The sequence below is a fragment of the Podarcis melisellensis genome, assembly GCF_964234715.1.
Source record: "Podarcis melisellensis genome assembly, chromosome: 6".
In the NCBI taxonomy this organism is placed as follows: domain Eukaryota; kingdom Metazoa; phylum Chordata; class Lepidosauria; order Squamata; family Lacertidae; genus Podarcis; species Podarcis melisellensis.
The window spans coordinates 45,313,852-45,333,408 of record NC_138538.1 but is presented as its reverse complement, the minus strand read 5'-3'; the positions used below and the strand labels follow the sequence as shown (position 1 = coordinate 45,333,408).

Below are 19,557 nucleotides of genomic sequence, written 5' to 3'. Positions count from 1 at the left end.
CCAGCTACTTAAGCTGATATGTAGCCCTTAATACAGTTTAATCGCATCAATGGTTTTTGCATCTTTTTGTGCTTGATTGGACCAAAGTCACATAAACCGCCCGAGGGTAGTAATTAAATGGAGCACCGTATTTTTCCATGTCTGAGGGTGACACATTAACTATTGAATTAGCCTTCCTCCCTGTATTAGTTAAGTTATGATTTTTAAGCTGTTTGGCCGCCTCCATCTTCCACTTCCCCTAATGTTCTTTTTGCCTACAGGCCAAGATCAGGATTGGTCAGTCATTGCTGCCATTCAGTGCCGGCTGGACAGAGAAGGGGCCACCAAGCTGGTGTCTGACCTCATCATGAACACCAAGAATGAGAAGATTTTTCAGGAAAGCATCCGCCTGGCCATACGGCTGCTGGACGGGGGCAACACAGAGATACAGGTTTGTGTCTGCTGCGACAGCTTCCACCTAAGTTCAGATAACTACCCAAGTGCTTACTTTTTGCCTAGTGTAAATTCAGTTTAACTTCTAATGCCATACTGTGACTGTGGGGTACATATCTCAACCGTGGCAGGGACAGAGCTACCAAATTTGACTGTCCCATGGTGTAATGTGATCCTGCGGCAACGACTTTGGGTGCCCCAGCAAGCAAGCACAAAACATGTTTGGTGGAATTAACCCTTTAAAAAATTATATTGCATCAGTTGGTTGACTATATAATTGGAAGAAGGAATGAGTTGTAAGACATCTAGCCAGATTTCTTTAAAATCGTACCCTTGAGATGCCTAACTGTAGTACAGTGGTACCTCTACTTATGAACGCCATCCATTTGGGGTGCTGTTCACACCCTGAAAAGTCCATAAGTAGAGCGCTGCTACTGCGCGTAGCGTGCAGATCGTTTCTGCGTGGGCGGCGAACCCAGAAGTAAACACTTCCGGGTTTGCCGCGTTCGTAACCTGAAAGTTACGTAACCAGAGCGGTATGTAACTAGAGGTATGACTGTAATAGATTTTCTTAAACAACTTTTGCTCCCTCTACTGTGCATCTTTAAAATAGCACGTTGTGACAACATTTGACTTTACCATTAACATTCCTTTATTTTAGAAACCTGATCTGGGCATAACTAACTTTGAAATGCGCATATCCAACTTTGTTCTAATTTAAGCTTTTCTAAAAGTTTTTGAAAAGCCGATGGGAGTATAATTTTCCTCCACTATAACATGAATCATAAATCTTGTAAGATTTTAACTTCTCTACCTCTGGGGGAAATTGTTGATGAAGCATGATGTCATATTATAAATCTAATGGTGCAGACCTAACCATGGACTTCCTCTGCTGGGTATCCTTCCTTTCTTTGTGGTCATTATTTTTTTCCCTTCTTGATACAATCTGGAAAATGTTAATGTAGTATGAGTCTGGCTTGTGGAAATCTGCAGGATAGGAATTTTGTGTTGTGACCATCAGATCCCAATTGTAATATGAAACCTGAGCTGCCTGTCAAAAGACCTTGTGATTGCTAAAGGTAATCCAGATGGCCTTGGAAGAAATGGTTGGTCCTAGCAGGATAAGAACCTAACAGGAGCCCCACTGGATCAGGCCAAAGGCCCATTAATCCAACACCCTGCTCTTTTGCAACGGCTTCCCAAATGCTTATTGGAAGCCTGAACGGAGGACTAAGTGTCTAACCCCTTCCCTGTTCCTCCCACCCTTTCTGAAGAAATCATTCTATAACTTGATGACTGGTGACAAGAAGTCAGAAAAGTTCTTTAAAGTTCTGCATGACCGGATGAAGAAAGCTCAGCAGGAAGTCAAGTCTACAGTGACTGTAAATATGAGCGATATTGGCAACAAACCTCGTGAGGACAAAGACTCCCCAGAACATACCAGCAAAGGTATGTGGAAACCCAGTTTATTCTGGGCTCACCAGAGCTTGTCTAGGAAAGCAACAAATGCTCTTGGCAAGAATCTCTAAAAATGGCCACATCTCTCTCAACCCTTGGACTCCCAAATGAAGAATAGTAACTCCCTCTTGAAAAATGTGGGATCTGTGACAGCAGAGAGGAGCATATGGCTTGTGGGTCACATATAACCCTCAACTTCATGTGGATGACAAGGAGAGAGACAGAGAGATAGAAGTGCCCCAACCACTTTTTGCTCTACCCCACTCCCCCACACGCTGACTTTGGCCCTGCCCATCACCAGCAAGCATTCCCCCATAGATTACCCCTGAAGGAATGCAGCCCTCCATGGGAAAATAAAGGTTCCTTGCACTGAGAAACAGTATGGGTACTAATTTTTTATCTCCATCAATCTTTAAGCCAGCTCCCTCAGCATTCTGCAAGTGTAGGGTTAACTTGGTCCTTAATAAACTAAAGCTCCAGGAAACACCCAGCTTAGGTGAAAGGCTGTCTGTCATCCAGACTGGCAATAACTATATTAGGGAAACACCTAATTACTGGGGGCAGGGATCCTTGGTGTGTGTCACTGTTGCCAGCCTAAACCACATGGTATTTCAGCTTCCCGGTAGAAGCCATGCTCCAGAATAGCAAATGGGTGAGCCTTCTGCCAGCACATAACAAAGTCTTCAGTGGCCAAGTCTTCCAGAGTGTCATCACTTGAGCTGCTGGGTGATGCTTACAGGAAGGGAAAGGCTCAGTGGAACAAAGGGGGATGCCTGTTGGGGGTCCTTTTTCTGAAGAGTCAGACAGACTGGCTTTAGGCCTTCCAGACAGGTTGCCACAGCTCATATGCTAAGCCAGTAACCAGGTGTTGATTTCCTTGCAGAACGAGTCACATCTTTCATGCTGCCCAGCGCCCCATCCCGTTATCCAATGGGTGTAGGGCTCCGGACTGGCCATGATGCAAGGGATAGAAACCAAAGCAATGAAATGGGTGTGTCTGTTTTGATCATGGAGCCAATTCTTCGCTTTCTGCAGCTGCTGTGTGAGAATCACAACCGGGATCTCCAGGTGGGCATCCTGCACTGAAATGGGTCCTTTCTGCAGCATATCTCATATCCAAGTGATGTCTGCTTTTGAAAAGCTGCCCGCCACTGAGATGCCTCTTAAACTCTGCTCTTGGTTTTACAGAACTTCCTCCGCTGTCAGAACAATAAAACCAACTACAATCTGGTGTGTGAAACCCTGCAATTTCTGGATATTATGTGTGGTAGTACCACAGGACGGCTGGGGTTGTTGGGCCTCTACATCAATGAATACAACGTGGCCCTCATCACCCAGACTCTGGAGACACTGACAGAATATTGCCAGGGACCCTGTCATGAGAACCAGGTAACCCCAACTGACTTGTGGATAAAATCACATTGCTTCCATCATCCAGTGAAATCGTGAGTTCACCTTGATTCACACACTCGGAATATGGAGATGCTGGATAGAGCATCAATTTTTATGTCTCAGCATTTGAATAGGAGCAGAGATTTGGAGTTGGCTGTGAGCCAGTTGAGTAACTCCCTTGTATTAACCCACAGAGCTGCATTGTGACCCATGAGTCAAACGGCATAGACATCATCACAGCCCTGATCCTCAATGACATCAGCCCCCTCTGCAAGTACCGAATGGACTTGGTTCTTCAGCTAAAGGTAGATGGCTTGGCTGGAAATGTGGTGATGGGACAGGGAGGGATGGGAGATATGGGATGGCAAGAGATGCTTCATGTTGGAGGTTGACTTCCTGCATGCAATTATTTAATGGTCAGACTAGAACGTATTTGAATGTGATCATTCTAGCTCTTTGCGCCAAAACAGGGTTTTGCATGCACCAAGCTTCTTCCACTTCCTGCCTCTCAAATACTGCCCACCCAATCATAGTGTGTGTTGGTTCCTCCTTGCTCTCCCTCATCCCTTTGGAATCCTGACTTCTCTTGTAGCTTTGATGGAGGATTGATCTTCTGCAGAGTGAGTGCGCTCTGGATACATGGTGTGTTGAAACCATCTATCTTTACTGCAGTAGCTTTTGTTTGTTTGTTATTAGGACAATGCCTCCAAGCTTTTGCTGGCCCTGATGGAGAGCAGGCATGACAGTGAGAATGCCGAGCGGATTCTCATCAGCCTTCGGCCTCAGGAATTGGTAAGAAAGTTGAGAGGGCTGGGATAGCTCTGTGTGGTCTTTCCTGCTTTTGAGAGATCTCTTGAACTTCAAATCATTATTGAAATAAAGGGGACCTGGAATTGCGTGGAGCACAATTGGGATATAGAACATCCCTCCTTTAAGCAGCTTCTCATCCTCCTCTTTATCGGCTTTGCAGTTCCCTCTTGACAGAGCCTTGTAGAAATATAACCTGTTTTACTTCACGTACGTGGAATCCATTTGCTCCTAAGTAACTGGTCTCAGCCTGCACCATGTTAGATGGGTACATCTCTGAGCACCCTTCAGACAATATGCCAGCTACCTTGCTCCTTGGCAAATTCAGCAGAGGGACCAAGAGAATAATAGATTATAGCAGGGGTGTGGAACATTTTTCAGCCTGAGGACTGCATTTCCTTGCTGGCAACATTTTGGAAGCCTCATGCCAATGGTGGGTAGAGTTTGAGGCAGGAGTAGGGAGAGCAATGGATGTGACTCTGCATAAGTCCAAGGTTTCTGTACCCACTTATCTCCATCTTCCAACAAGACAAGCCACACACACTGTCCCAGTTCCAAGAACACATTCCAGCCAGGCAAAAGCCCTCAAGGAGAATGAGAAGCAGGGTCTGTGAGGGACATGGCATGGGAACAGGAGAAGTGACCTGAGGAGAGTGGACATGGCCTCAGGAGATCCCTCACACCCAGTAAATAGGCCTGGAAGGGTCTTCATCAGCTCACAAGCCTGAGGTTTGCCCAGAGACCATAATACATTAGGGTCAAAATTGAGACCCTAGCTGGTCAGTTGACGAACATTTGCCTTGCTGCCCTTTGGTTTTCATACTACTTGGAAACATTTGGCAAAGACTAGAATGGAATAAGGGGTTGGTGAGGTGGGTTGGAATTTTTGAACTCTAGGATGGGGCAGCTATGTGGGAGGGAAAAAGACTCAGGGCATTATTTTCAACCCTTCTGGATTCTGAGATTTTTAGTCTGTTACTCTACAAGAGCTAGTAACAGTAAGGCTGTCCGTTTTCTTATTAAAAATGAAAGCTGTAATTCTCAGGACACCAAATTCTTCACAGAATAGCAGATTCTCTGCTCATACGGCAAGCCTACCTGTTTACTATGCTATTGCTATAGCCTTGCCTGTAGCAGATTCCTGCTTTAGTGACCAGGACTTATGTGTGAAATATTTCACAGGTTGATGTCATTAAGAAAGCCTATGTTCAAGAAGAAGAGTGTGAGAACTCTGATGTTTCTCCTCGGGAAGTTGGACACAACATCTACATTTTAGCCCTACAGGTATCCTTTGTATGAATGCTTTACTGCTTGATAAAGATGCCTTTCCCTTTTCCTAGGCACTGGTGCCCTTGAGGATGAAGGATGGATTAGAAAGGGTTACTCTTCCCACATTCTCCCCCCAGACCAATTAAAATAGTTTCTCAAGCACAACATTGGAAGATTTCAGCCTCAGTTGATAGGTGGATGGAGCTGCAGTCTTGACCCGCTTGCAATACAACACACTTCCAATGGAAAGAAATAGACATCTGGGGTTTTGTTCTCTCTTCAAGCCCAAATCTGCTTTACCCTTCAGTTTTTATTCCTTCTTTCTCCACACAAACCCAGATCAAGGAAGTACATTGGTTTTTGTGTGTGTGTGTACCATACTCTCATCCCACAGCTCCATAGAAACCTTTAAATGGGGAGGAGGAAGCCATGGTACAACTGATGGGCAGAGCAATTAAAAAACCCAATCTGCTGTGCTGGAGGGAGTTTAGATGCGATGGAGGTATCCCTCCACCCAGCCCGGCTTGGCTCTCCTAACCTTTGCTGTGGAGGTTGCTCCATCATTGGTGGAAAAGCCCTGCCAGCAAGGAGCATCCCAATGTTCCTGTCCAAGTGATGGGCACAAGCGCTACTTTTGGTTGAACTGGTGATGTGCATTCTGAAAGGATGCACTGATGCAAAGACTTTTTTGTAACTGAGTGATATTAGGCTTCAAAGCAAACAAGCTTTCACTTTGTAGTCAGCTGTTAGGCTCTGGCAATTCATTGTTTGTTTTCTTTACGTTTTCAGCTGTCTCGGCACAACAAGCAGCTCCAGCATCTCTTAAAACCCGTGAAACGAATTCAGGAGGAGGAGGAGGAAGGGATCTCTTCTATGGTATGTGTATGCTCCCTATTGAAACAGGAAGGTGCTTAGGAAGTACTGCTGACATATTGCGTCAGTCCTGGTAAGGGACAGTTCTGCAGCTGTTTCCCATAATTTAATTTTTCATCTGTTTACATTTTCCCATGAGGTGAAATGTGGAGATGGTGAAGCTACACAAGCCTTCAATGATCCAAATCCATAAGGATGTTAACTAAGGACATTGCTACTTTGACAGTTTATAAAGGATTTTATTAAAACACTATTGTAATGCTTTTGAGATGTTTTGTGCTAGTGAAATCAAGGGCTGTGATTGAGAAACATTTATGCCATGGAATGTTCACAAGCATTTATTTTTTTTTAAACTGCAGAGGTAGTGAAGCTGTCTACATCAGCATTTTGGCAAAAAGTCTGTTTGTGAGGGAAATCAAATAGTTTTCAGGGATTAAAATTGTGTACAGGCCCAAGGGCAATGTGGCTAAGGGAAGGAGGCAGAGTTGGCAGTGGACCAAAAAACAGAAACTTAAAGATAGGTAGAAGAGACAGAGGCTTTGGGAAAAGGTGGCCGAAGAAGAGAAACAGATATGAAACAGAGCTGTGGGTTGCAGGCAAACTTCAAACATCACTGAGTGTCTGGATGGCTAGAGCATGGCAGTTGGCTCTACTTAAGAAACTTTACTCACTGTTGTGGAGGTACACACACATCAGAACAGGTTTGTGGACATATGCCTTATATCAGTGGCTATTTTTGTTGTATATATTATGATTTATATGGTGATTTTACTGTTTGTTTTTGCTGTTTGACCCTGTTGGATTTGTTAGCTGCCCAGAGTGACCCAAGGTGCATGGTTAAGAGTCAGGTTAGCCAGAGGGCACAGGGAGGAATAGGCAATGGCTTAACAATAAAAGGTAAAAAAAAAAAAGGTGAAGGACCCCTGGATGGTTAAGTCCAGTCAAAGGAGACTATAGGGTGCAGAGCTCATCTCGCTTCAGGCCAAGGGAGCTGGCACTTGTCCAGCTTTCTGGGTCATGTGGCCAGCATGACTAAACTGCTTCCGGAGCAACGGAACACCATGACGGAAACCAGAGCGCATGGAAACGCCATTTACCTTTTCGCTGCCGTGGTACCTATTTATTTACTTGTGCTGCTTGCTTTCGAACTGCTAGGTTGGCAGGAGTTGCGGCAAAGCAATGGGAGCTCACCCCATCGTGAGGATTCAAACTGCCGACCTTCTGATTGGCAAGCCCAAGAGGCTTAGTGGTTTAGACCACAGCGCCACCCGCATCCCTGGGTTCACAATAGGTCACGGAGGCACAGAATGGAACAATGAAAGGGCCTTACTTCTTGGCCTTCAGATCAAGAACAGGGGAGAAAGCTTTTGAGCGATAGTATGTTACACCAGAAGGGGGGGGGGACCCCATACACCAAAGTAGGAAATCTACTGGATGATTGTACAGCTTTGTGTTGCTTTCCTGTGGGCATAGTGGTCTCTGGACACACTTTCCCTCACCTCCCGGTAGTTCTTTATACAGCAGTGCAGGTGAGTTTTCCCTGTGGTACAACCAACGTTGCTTTTATTTTTCAGAGATAGCCACATTGACTATTTGGCTGTGAGCTTGTTTGCGCACATCGCACAGTCTAAGACCACAATCATTACCCAGTTATAATTCAATTTCTGTGTGGGGATTTATGGGCAGTGATTTGTAATTTACAGATTAGTGGTCTTTGGCTGTTAATTAGTGTGCTGAATTGAATGGCTGTCTCCCAGGGGAAGCGCAGGCCCTGTCTACCCTGACTATATATGCTCCCCTCACCCCCCCCCCAGAGCTTTTCATACCTAGTAAATACAAGGAAATGTATTGCTAATACATAGCTGAAAGAGATTCCCCCCAGGCCTTTACAAGCTGAGGTTATAGTATTTCCCCCTTCTCTTTCTCACAGCTCATTCTACACAACAAACAGCTGACCCAGATGCTGAAATCAACAACTCCTGTCCAAGAGGAAGAGGAAGATCCACTAGCGTATTATGAGAAGCACACATCCCAGATAGAGGTGGAGTTGACTTTTTTCATAGCTATCTCTACACGTTTTCAAACCTGTGTGTAATTAGAATTTTATCCGGATTTCTCTATCAGATGACCTAAACGGTGTAATATACAGTTCTGCATTTCATTATCTAGCAGCATGTGGATGACCTGCTCTGAAATCTCCATAAGAGGCTTGCGAGGGGGCCTTGGATACTGTGATTCCAAGGCCTCCCCTGATTTGCCCTCACAAATGGCAAAAATGTACACCAGTTCTGAAGTTAGCATAATTGTTTTCTCTTCCATTAGTGTCAATAGTGGGAAAACTACTTTTCATGAAAGCTGAATGAAGGCAGTACACAATAGAAAACCTCCAGCTCTGGCTGGTGTGAGCCAGTAGGCTTTAGGAAATGGTGGTTTCTCCTCTACAGAATTTCTCTCCTCATCCTCAACTTTAGGATGGCTCTATTAGCCACCAGAGCTGCTGCTTTTGCAGCTTTGAAGTTGCATAACCAATTTTTCAAGAGCTCAGGCTCCTGCCTGTCAGCTGTCATCCCATTAGTTCTTCTTCCTTAGTAAGGAATTGTGCCGGAATACACTAATGTAGCCTCCTCCCTAGTGACTAGCAAATCTCTTTGAAAAATGCCCTTTGGTTGACTCACTCAAGATTCCACCTAGTCATGTCCTTTCTCTACCTTATCCTGAGCCATATAAAAACCTTTATGATGCCGCATCTGGTGGTGCTAACTCTTGCCTGCCAATGTTGAAGCACTGGCCCATGCTGTTTGTTGGTGCAGCATCCTGGATTAGCTGCAACTCTAGCAGACATTGTGCCCCAACCCAGATGCTTATTTCCTGGGTTTCACTGCTGGGGGTGCTTGTCACATATACAGATGCACTGGTTTTAGCTGTATATTTTATACATACGGTTTTCAACTGCTTTGACCCATACTTAAGCTACCAGGACAAAGTGGGGGAAAGACCTAGGTCCCTTCTAGGATATGAACCAAAAACTCCTCAAATCTCTGCTTTCTCCCAGATTGTGCGCCTGGACCGCAGCATGGAGCAGATCATCTTCCCAGTGCCCAGCATCTGCGAGTTTGTGACCAAAGAGACGAAATACCGCCTGTTCACCACAACAGAGCAGGATGACCAGGGCAGCAAAGTCAGTGACTTCTTTGAGCAGTCGTCCTTCCTCCACAACGAGATGGAATGGCAGAAGAAACTGCGCAGTAAGACTAGAACAAGGCAGGAGGCTGTTTGTACAGATAATAATTTAGAATGCCAAATTGTATGTCAGATCCAGCTCCTGCAAGCACCTGTTGAGGAGTGTGGATAGTCAAGTGACGTTCACCGGGCTCCACTGACCCTGTCCTGAAGGTGGCACCCAATTCATTCCCTGCAGCTCCCCAGAGAATCATGGGGCCATGCAGACTCCATAGCCCTGGAGAGGGCGCTTTGGAGCGATCATTTCACTAGCCGTTTCTGTTTCACAGTGAGACCACAGCTTTTTCAGGTGTGCCAACCACGTCAATCAGGATGATTCAATAATCCATTGAATTCTATATTTCTCTGGGGCAGACCATCTTATTTTATTTTTTTCTTTAAATTTGTATCTTGCCCTTCCTCCCAAAGCAACCTAGGGGCAGTCAACAAGTAGTAAAACAATAAAGGAAATATTGAAAACAATTCCAGTACAGGTGCAGACTGGGAAAGATTTCAATGCAAATGTCTTGTTGAAAGTGGAAGGTCTTCAGCTGTTGCCGAAAAGACAAGAGATGGTGCCTGTTTAATATTCAGTAGTTCCACACCCCTGCAGGAGGATATTACTGTTGCCAGTCCAAGTGTCATCAAGGAATGATCCACCCAGGACAATAAGCTCATTGCAAACTCTCTCTGCAGCCACTCGCTCTATAGCAAAGACCAGTTCAAGAGTGTGCCCTTCCACTTGTTTGGGGCCTGTGATGAACTGAGATAGCCCCATAGTAGCCATGAAGGCCACGATGAGCTGACTCTGTAGAGGCAGCCTCTGCATGGACATTGACATATCCCAATGCTGCTGTGTGGGGATTCTCAGAGACTACCAGTCAGGGAGGCTGCTGGGTAGGTGACACATCTGCAGCATCCCTATTCCCCTCTCATAACTTTGAGAGAGCTGACTGGATGTCCCTTTAAATCAACAGTGGCTAAGCTGTGGCTGCCCAGACTGTAACTCCCATCATCCTTGCCATTGGCCATGCTGGCTGGGGCTGATGGGAGTTGGAGTCCAATAAGATATGGAGGGCTGCTGTTTCACCCTCCCTGCTTAACGTGTTAGCATTCAAAATCTTAGTGAGTTTTTCTACAGAAAACAGTGGTAGAAAGAATGAAATGAGGACATGATCCCGGACCAGTTTTATGTGCTGCAGTCCACTGAAAGGTGGTGTGCACAAATATTGAGGTATCATTTGAAAATTATGTCCCAGTTTCTGGCAATTGATAGTGTTTGCAACTGGGTTGGGGAAACAAGAGCATTGATCCCTGGCTCTATAAATAATTGCACTGAGATTGCTGGGTCTTTGGAGAGCTCTGTGCTACTTTCCAAAAGCATACAAGATATACTCAGCTTTGCCTTTCTTTCTTCTCATAGGCAATCCACTGATGTACTGGTTCTCCCGCAGAATGACACTCTGGGGAAGCATTTCCTTCAACCTGGCTGTCTTCATAAACATCATCATTGCTTTATTCTATCCTTATGTCGAAGCATCCTCAATGGGTATATGTTCCATCAGGCTCACTTTGATTTTTATACAACCATTGCCAGCATTCATGGATCCCTTTGCAGGGGTACTCTGCCCACTTGGTATTCATGCAAAGAAAATGCTATTTGAGGCCCTGTGGTTCTTCGGTCAATTTTGCCAGCTAGGCCTTTGCAGCCAACTCGCTAGCAGTTCTTTACCTCAAATAAGCTATCATTTCAAAAACCCTAATCACTTATCTTTTTGTGAACATTAAAAATAAACCCCCTTTGGAAAGAACCTTTCTGCAAAACCTTTGGTAAACCAGTTCCCAGTAAGAAGTTGTGTTCTGTTCGTATATTTTGAGTGTTTTTCGAAACAAACAAGTATGTAGATCAGTGGTTTTCAACCAGTGTGCCATGGCACCCTGGGGTGCCTTGAATTATGGTCAGGGGTGCCACAGGCAACACTGGCCTCTGTCCATCTTTCCTTCCCTCCTTCCTCTGACACCCTCTTGCATCTCTGCCTCCCAAAGGCTTGCACAGCTGTTTGTTGTAGCAGTCCTGGCTATAAGCTCTGCAGGTATTCACAAGGTATTCTGCAGGTGTCAGGGGTGCTGGTTGCCAGGAGCTGAAGCGGCCTTGGAGTAAGAGAGCAAGTGGGCGAGGGAGGCCAGCCAGCCAGTCCCACCAGCCCTCGCTGTTAGGAATAGACAGACAAGTCCCAGGCCCCTTAGGGGCAGTGTGAGGAGCACCTCTCTTTGGGGCTGGGCAGTTCAGAGACCAAGGGCGGCGGCAGCAGCTGCCCAGAGGACTCCCAAGGAGAGGGGAGAGGAGGCTGAGGGAGCACTCCACAAGGGAGGCTGTTTGAAAAAGGGTGAGAGGCTGCCAGCTCTGCAGGCAAGGGGTGACATAACTGGGCTCCTGATCCCCACAGGGGTGCCGCAGAATCTTGTTGGTCAAGGGAGCCATGGACTCAAAAAGGTTGAAAACCTCTGATGTAGATGACACTCATGGTAGACTGTACATACCCTGAAGTGGTCTCCTAAAAGAAATGCTTCCCTTTAGATCTGGGTGCTCAGATCTGGGGTTGAAAACAGATGAGGCAGGATGTGGTCCACTGAGCAGCTGTGATGTTGGGGAATGGCTAGCAGTGCCTGTGTGAGGGGACAGGGTGATGGCATCTTTGGTTCCCACTAGGCATTGCTGGTTATGCATTAGTAGCACATCTGCACCATCCTGGGCAAGGAGGCACCTCCAGTTCTCCTCCCTGTCAGCTGCAGTTCTTTGCAGAAAATATGACTGCCGTTTGTTCCAGTTCAGCAGTAAACTGCAGATTTTCCGACGAGACCCAGGCCTAGAAATCACAAACGAAATTGTGGATGAACAGTAATGGCATTCACTGCCTTCTGCTTTACCTCACTGGCTGCTGCTATGCAAGTGCTTTAATGCTGTGCTCTCGCGAAGCTTGTTTCTTCTCACCTAATGCTGTGTGACGTGATCAGGAGTGGGGCATGCAGAGCTCCACTTCTGTCACTTGGAAGGTGTTGGGTGGGACAGGACTGTGGCAAGGTCAGGGCTGGTGGGGTGTGTGTGTGCATCCAAACCTCACCCTTCCCCACCCCCGCGCTTTCCAGGTAAGTCTCAGCGATGCCAGTGTCAGGAGAGCAGTTCTGCTCCATCACAGCAGTTGCTGCTGAAGGTTATGTTACAAACAAACGTCTTGGCTACTTAATGAATTAATTTGTGAATTTCCAGGGCTGTTGGATTCTCCACTGATCCCCCTGCTCTCCTGGCTTTTAATCTGCTTCTCCATCATGGCTCTCTTTACCCGACGCTATGGGATCCGACCGCTCCTTGTGGCATTGATCCTGCGATCCATCTACCACCTGGGCATTGGACTCACTCTGAACATACTGGGAGCTCTCAATGTAAGTCACTTGGCTAACCTCAGGCCTAACTCTGGCTGCAGTCTTGTACATATTTAACTGGGAATGAGTTCCACTGAACTACCATAAACTGTGCAACCCTTTGCCTATTGAGATCAAGTAGGCGCCTTCGCTGTACTCTTTGACACCTGTTAAAAACATTCTTGTTTAAATATGCCTATCTAGATGCTTAGAAAATCGAAGTAATTTTAATCTAGTTTAGTATTTTAACTTTTGTGTGCTTTTAGGTTTGGTTGTGAAATTTTCTTGATTTTACTGTTGTATCTTTTGTAAAATGCTGAGGTTTTGTTTTTTTACACAATCAAGCAGTGTATAAATTTTATTAAGGAGACAAACCAACCAACCAACAAAGAAGCAAGGGGTTTTAGGTACTGGCACCATGCCTAGAGCTAAGACCAGTTTGCAAATCTAATGGCAATGGATTTATATCAGTGTTAACTGAAAGCAGAAGATGGCTGTCAATAAAGCTGAAGTAGCATAATAAACAGTATAAACTCACTCAGGAAAGTAACTGCTTGCCTCTTTCCCCCTCTGCTTTGTGCTTGTTCCACAGCTGACAAATAAGATTGTGTTTGTGGTGAGCTTTGTTGGAAACCGCGGAACATTCATCCGAGGATATAAGGCCATGATCATGGATATGGAATTTCTCTATCATGTTGCCTATATCTTGACCAGCGTCTTGGGACTCTTTGTGCACGAACTATTCTACAGCATCTTGGTATGCTAATTTCTTCTGTATTATCTACCTGTTGTATGCGTAACATTTCACCTCTTTTTATGCCTGCTTGGTTCTCCCTAGCTGGCTAGGATTGCAATTATTCATTTTATGAAGTGGGCAAGAAAGAAATACAAATCATTGACTAGATGGGATGGTTTGGTACTGTCAAGCAACGCCAAACCAATTCCTGTTCCGACAAGTTGCTAGGCTCTTGAAGCAAGAGTCCAAAGGGCTTCTTGTTCCTTTATGGAAAAGAACATCCACATTTATCTGTGAGAAAAGTGGGGATATTGGTGATTAATGAATGGCAATCATTCTCCTGCTAATAAATACTATGTGCCTGAAGGACTACCACAGAATGCCTGTTCTCTTCAGACTGTTTCTATATAAGCAAGTTATTATTTTTCTGTTTCAGCTGTTTGACTTGATCTACCGGGAGGAGACCTTATTTAATGTCATCAAAAGTGTGACACGCAACGGACGCTCCATTCTTCTGACAGCCCTTCTGGCTCTCATCCTCGTCTACCTCTTCTCCATTGTAGGCTTTCTCTTTCTGAAAGATGACTTCATCCTTGAAGTAGACCCATTGCCCAACATTAAATCGAAAGGTTTGCTCCCCCCACCCCGCTATCTCTCAAGTTTGATATTTAACAATAGTGGTTTAAACAGAAGGGATTTTAAGATTTGCTGTCTTCTGAAGCAACCCATTTGTCTTCACCGGGGTTCATCCAATTACACTGGAAACCTGTATGTTCCCTCCTGCGTTTATTTAAGGATTGGTTTTCACCTTGATTTTGTACTAGACCTTTCAACCAAGAATGAATAACTGGTAATGGGCAAGCTAAATCCACTCCAGCGTGTTTATGTCCTTAAGGCTTGCAATTTGGAGGCTTTGACGTTCAGCGCTGCACTTAAGGGAAGTGCAATTTGAGACTCCTGGATTGGGCAACCTTTTATGAGTGTATAAATAGCAGCTTTTACCAGCAAAGTACTGCAACTGTGAAAGAACTGGCTTGTATGTGTTTTGCATGGCAGTCTCTCCCCCCCCCCCATTCAAAATACAACATATAAAGACTCTTCTGTTCAAGTGTGTAGATTTCAGTGGGTTCAGATGCTTCACTTCAGGGGTTGCCAACATGGCATCTTTGGGCATCAGTGTACCTCCCATGGCACCTGCAGAAGGTCTCTGTAAATCATCTCAAAACCCTCAATGCTTGAGACTTTGCTCTTCCTCCTTCATTCATATTTTCACCTGATCCACTCCTTCTAGACTGAACATGCCCCCCCCCCGTCAGGCTTCGGGGAATCAGCTTCCTCCCCTCGTGTCAGGAGATAAAAAGATAAAAGAAAGGGACGTCTTACCAGTTAGATACTTTAATAATCACAGTGAGAGAACAAAGAACACATCTCCTAGAAATGGTGGTGCTCCCAATTAAGGATCACACACTCCTCCATCCCTATTAATCTACGTCACTCCTCCGTCTTGTAATCTGAGTTTGTACCCTCTGTGCTTTCTGTTCTGAGACTTTCTGAGCTCTTTGTGACTTTGGGGAGATCAGAGGAATGCTGTCCAAAGACTGTGAATCTGTGTTCCCCACCCAGTATTTCCCAGCTTCTGCCTTCTGATCTAGGCCCTTCTGCAAACCACTGTTCCAAATCTATACTGTCCTCCTGCTCCTGGGAAGATTTAGGGTCAGGTGGTCACTCCCACCATTCCTCCTCAGCATGATCCCTGACAACCCTTAAACATGTCCACGTTTCATTGAGTGCTTGGACTGGACACCCTACCTCCCTTCTGTTCTGAAGAGATTCAAAGAGCTTCTATTGGTGTGGGCATTCAATGCTGGCTGATGTAGATGCATTTCCCCCTCTTCTATTGACACAATCACTTCTAAGTGCTCTCTACAGCCATGGGGTATCTGGAAGGCTCCTTGGTTTACTGAGGAGCCCTGAGTGAAGTAGGCCAGACATCAGCTAGTGCAGGGAGTGCAAGTCCTGGCATGAATCTGACTGAATTGAGGTACAAGTACATAGCTGTTCATACCACATGACAGTGATGGGAGCAAAGATAGTGTATCTCTTGGCCTCTATTATGTACTTAGTGAATTGTGCAGCAGAGCTATTCAAAGTGGTTGGCCCAGATCAGTATGGCATCAGTAATGGACCACTCAATAGTCTCCTGTGAGAGATTTGTGAATTAGTCTGAGGGTAACATTACTTGGCTCTGTGCTGAACACAGTGTCACCATTAGTTCATGCTTGTTGGAGGTCCTTGGAGCATCATTCAAGTACAGCTTGTGGAATCGGTTACAGTTCAAGGATGTGGACAGGATGCTTGTGGTAGTGAGGCTATGTGACACTGGGTAGATAGCAACCTAGAACAACAAGAACATGATGGGAGATACTTTTTGGCATGGCTTCAGTCAAAGGAACAACTTTTCTGGACTTTGTCATTGTTATGAATTGAAAGTTGATGTTTTGACAATTCTGCTGCCTCCTGTCCTTCCAGGTACTCCTTTGGGGATGCAAGCAGACATGGACGCTTTTATGGAGACATGCAGTAGCGACAAAATGAGCTGTTCTTCTGGTGTTGCCAAGCCCAAAGTGATAGAAGGTAGGTGAGGTGGCTGAAGCAACTTTCTCTAATTCAGATGCTTGTGGGAATGAAGAGAAACTTTGCATATTTTATCCGGCACCTTGAGAGGGCAACTAGAATGAAATTGATCTGTGTCTCGGAAGTCAGCACAAGATGCTGTAAGATCTAATGTCCAAGTTAAGATGCAAAGTTACTTTGTTGATACTTATCCACAGCATCTTACTGGGACTAGGGGGCACTCTATGTAAGTAAGTCAGGATGGCAGCCAACTAACTTATTTCTGCCACTGCAAGGATTTCTGCTTGCACAATGGAACTCTTCTCCTCTCTTATCCCCCTGTGCCCTCCTCAGGTCTGCTTCAGAGGACCATGAGAACTCCCAGAAAAGAATTTTGGGGCAAACACGGAAGGAGAGGAGTAGGGGAAATTTCGTTTCGCAAGTGGAGATCCTTGCACTGATGGAAAGAGTTGGATAGTGCCCTAACAATATAATGCAGGATGAATTTTAGAAACAAGCAGAGCTGTTGCACGTGGCTATTGGAAATGTCTCTGTTATTTTCTTCCATCTTCTAAAAAGGAAGGATGAGGCAGAACAGCCAGGTATTTTCTGCATATAGTTAATGAAGCTAAGAAATATGGATTTCACAATACTGAAAGCTAATCATAGGTGCTCTGTTTGTGTTCCTGCTGAGTGCACTTTTGCTTGCATTCCAGAAGCGGAGGATGATAATTCAGAGCGTGCCTGCGACACGTTGCTCATGTGCATAGTCACTGTCCTGAATCATGGCCTCAGAAACGGAGGTGGTGTGGGTGACATCCTCAGGAAGCCGTCCAAAGATGTGAGTTAATTTGGGGGCAACCCATGTTAGGCAACGCTGGCTAGGGGTCTAAACCAGCACAACAAAGGGTGCCTGTGCCCTACTGAAATCAGTGCATACCATTGTGGTGTGCATATTTGGATTTCCCCAATAGTTTGTCTATTGTGACATGGCGCAGAGGCACCTATGCTAAATACCAAATGCCAAACGCCACATTATATGGGTCAAATGGGGTCCCCAACCTGAGGGGTGTGACAGATCTTGTCACATTGGTTTGCTACCTTCCCTTCTCACATTTTTTACTTTTAAAATTCAGATCTTTTCTCACAATTTCACTTTTTGTGAGATCGTACAATTCTAACATTATGCACACCTAACACAATCAATCCTTCCAAATATTTTCTTCATTGTTTACAAAACAAATCTATTCAACTTGTAGCCACTGGCATGTTGGCAACTTGTCTGCCAATTTCTAGAGGGAAATGTTTGGGATTTTTCAGCAAAGCGGATAATGGCTGTCCTTGTCTTTCTGTCCTAAAGGAGTCTCTTTTCCCTGCTCGAGTGATCTACGACCTCCTGTTCTTCTTCATTGTCATAATCATAGTCCTCAACCTCATATTTGGTGTAATCATCGACACCTTTGCAGATCTGAGGAGCGAGAAGCAGAAAAAAGAAGAAATCCTGAAGACAACGTGTTTTATATGTGGTAATTGCCCAGGGAAACTATTTATCTGGGAAATACCCCCATATATTCAGCAAACATCCAACAAGATCATTGCCTATCTGGTGGAGGAACTATCCCCTTCTCCAAAAGTAAACTAAGTATTCAGGGGGTGTTCTTCAGGCCCCTACAGAAAGGAGAATTAGGATTTGGGTGTTCATTTGACTACAGCAGCTGAAACTGCCCACAAGACAAACATATGTTGTATTTCAGATATTCATTGGCCTGCGTACAGGATCCAAAACACAGCAGAAATGTGCATTCAAATTTAAGTTTTCACAATTTCACTTTCAAAGCAAATTTTTATTGGTTTCTGATGGTCTGTCAGTGGGTGCAAAATGGCAGAAGTGCAATATCACTTGAGATAATATGCATAATATCTCAGCTTTCCTATTTTACACAATTAACGTTAGTGTTTAGATTTCAAGACGTCTCTTGAAGTGGTTATAAACTACTACATCCATCTTTTCTTTTAAGGCATGTCTTCAATTTTACAGAGATTTCCTTAAGTGCCCAAAACAGGTACACTAATTTGAAATTTAACTGCTCAGCCATGAACATTAGGCACTAGCCATTTTCTGCTCAAGACCTGCTAAAATTAGATTGGAAGAACCCCAAAGGCTTTATCTTCCAGTTCCCTGCTGTGAACATGACCACCCATCCATTAGCACCCCACTGACCAACTTAGGCTGTTCATATTTCTGTATACTACAAGTGGAGGTCAAGTAGAGAAAAATGCGTGCAAAATCAGTCTCTTTAATGGGACTTAGGGATGGGTGCAGCAGTTGCTAGATAACATAGCATTCTCCTTTTCTTCATTACTTCCTTAGGACTCGAAAGGGACAAGTTTGACAACAAGACTGTATCTTTTGAGGAGCACATTAAATTTGAACACAACATGTGGAATTACCTGTACTTCATAGTGCTGGTGCGAGTCAAAAACAAGACTGACTACACAGGGCCTGAGAGCTACGTAGCACAAATGATAAAGGTAAAGGCGATCAATACTCTTGCATGATGGGAAGAGGTTCACTTTGGAAAAAGGCAGTTTTAGTGGGCAGCCTGTGTGTAATGTATATAATCTCAAATAAAATCAGTTGCCCTGGGTCTACTTCCCTTCAGTTTTGCAATCTGGCCTCTGCCAGTGGCCAGACGTATGAGAGGATGTAACTTCAAGAATTGGTACCTGTACTGGCTTGTAAGCAAGGACTGTCTTGGTTTTTAATTTCTGTATAGTGCTTTTGAAGGGGTGCTATTAATACACTGGGTGCTCTAACTTTATTGCAGAATCGCTCCTCTATCAGTGGAAGGATAACTCCTCTCTCTTGCTCCAACAGGCAGCACTTAGCACCAGAGTCTTTGTTCTTGACAGTTCAGTTAACTGCCCTCTCTTAGGTTCTGCCCTATCTGTTTTGCGGCGCCAGGCTACTTTTGTTCTGATTAGTTATTCCTTCCTTTAAAACACTTGTTTCCTGCAATGACTGTTCCAGAACAAGAACCTGGACTGGTTCCCTCGGATGCGAGCCATGTCACTGGTCAGCAACGAAGGTGAAGGGGAGCAGAACGAGATCCGGTGTCTACAGGATAAACTGAATTCCACCATGAAATTGGTATCCCATCTCACATCACAGCTGAATGAGCTGAAGGAGCAGGTATGAGAAACTTTAAGAACGGGGTGCTTTGGGGAGGGACTAAGGGAATGAACTAAGAGAAGCAGCGCCTTTTAGGAACTTTGGGATGTCATAGAATTAGACGTTTGCCAACCCTTCAACTAAATAATGCTCTCTGGGGGGGAAA

General features: G+C 44.9%; 1 protein-coding gene across 1 annotated transcript in view; it reads left to right on the top strand.

The window, feature by feature from the left end:
* Positions 1-19,557, top strand: part of ITPR3 (inositol 1,4,5-trisphosphate receptor type 3) — a 105,698-nt gene that overhangs the window by 83,728 nt on the left and 2,413 nt on the right. Inside the window, exons 39-57 of the mRNA XM_081915660.1 lie at positions 261-430; positions 1,707-1,881; positions 2,774-2,958; positions 3,079-3,279; positions 3,477-3,587; positions 3,979-4,074; positions 5,272-5,373; positions 6,148-6,234; positions 8,162-8,272; positions 9,284-9,476; positions 10,874-10,999; positions 12,719-12,891; positions 13,463-13,627; positions 14,043-14,235; positions 16,136-16,240; positions 16,936-17,060; positions 17,580-17,745; positions 18,591-18,751; positions 19,251-19,412. Of these exons, the coding sequence (XP_081771786.1) occupies positions 261-430; positions 1,707-1,881; positions 2,774-2,958; positions 3,079-3,279; positions 3,477-3,587; positions 3,979-4,074; positions 5,272-5,373; positions 6,148-6,234; positions 8,162-8,272; positions 9,284-9,476; positions 10,874-10,999; positions 12,719-12,891; positions 13,463-13,627; positions 14,043-14,235; positions 16,136-16,240; positions 16,936-17,060; positions 17,580-17,745; positions 18,591-18,751; positions 19,251-19,412 (2,807 nt within the window). The remainder of the gene's footprint in view (positions 1-260; positions 431-1,706; positions 1,882-2,773; positions 2,959-3,078; positions 3,280-3,476; positions 3,588-3,978; positions 4,075-5,271; positions 5,374-6,147; positions 6,235-8,161; positions 8,273-9,283; positions 9,477-10,873; positions 11,000-12,718; positions 12,892-13,462; positions 13,628-14,042; positions 14,236-16,135; positions 16,241-16,935; positions 17,061-17,579; positions 17,746-18,590; positions 18,752-19,250; positions 19,413-19,557) is intronic.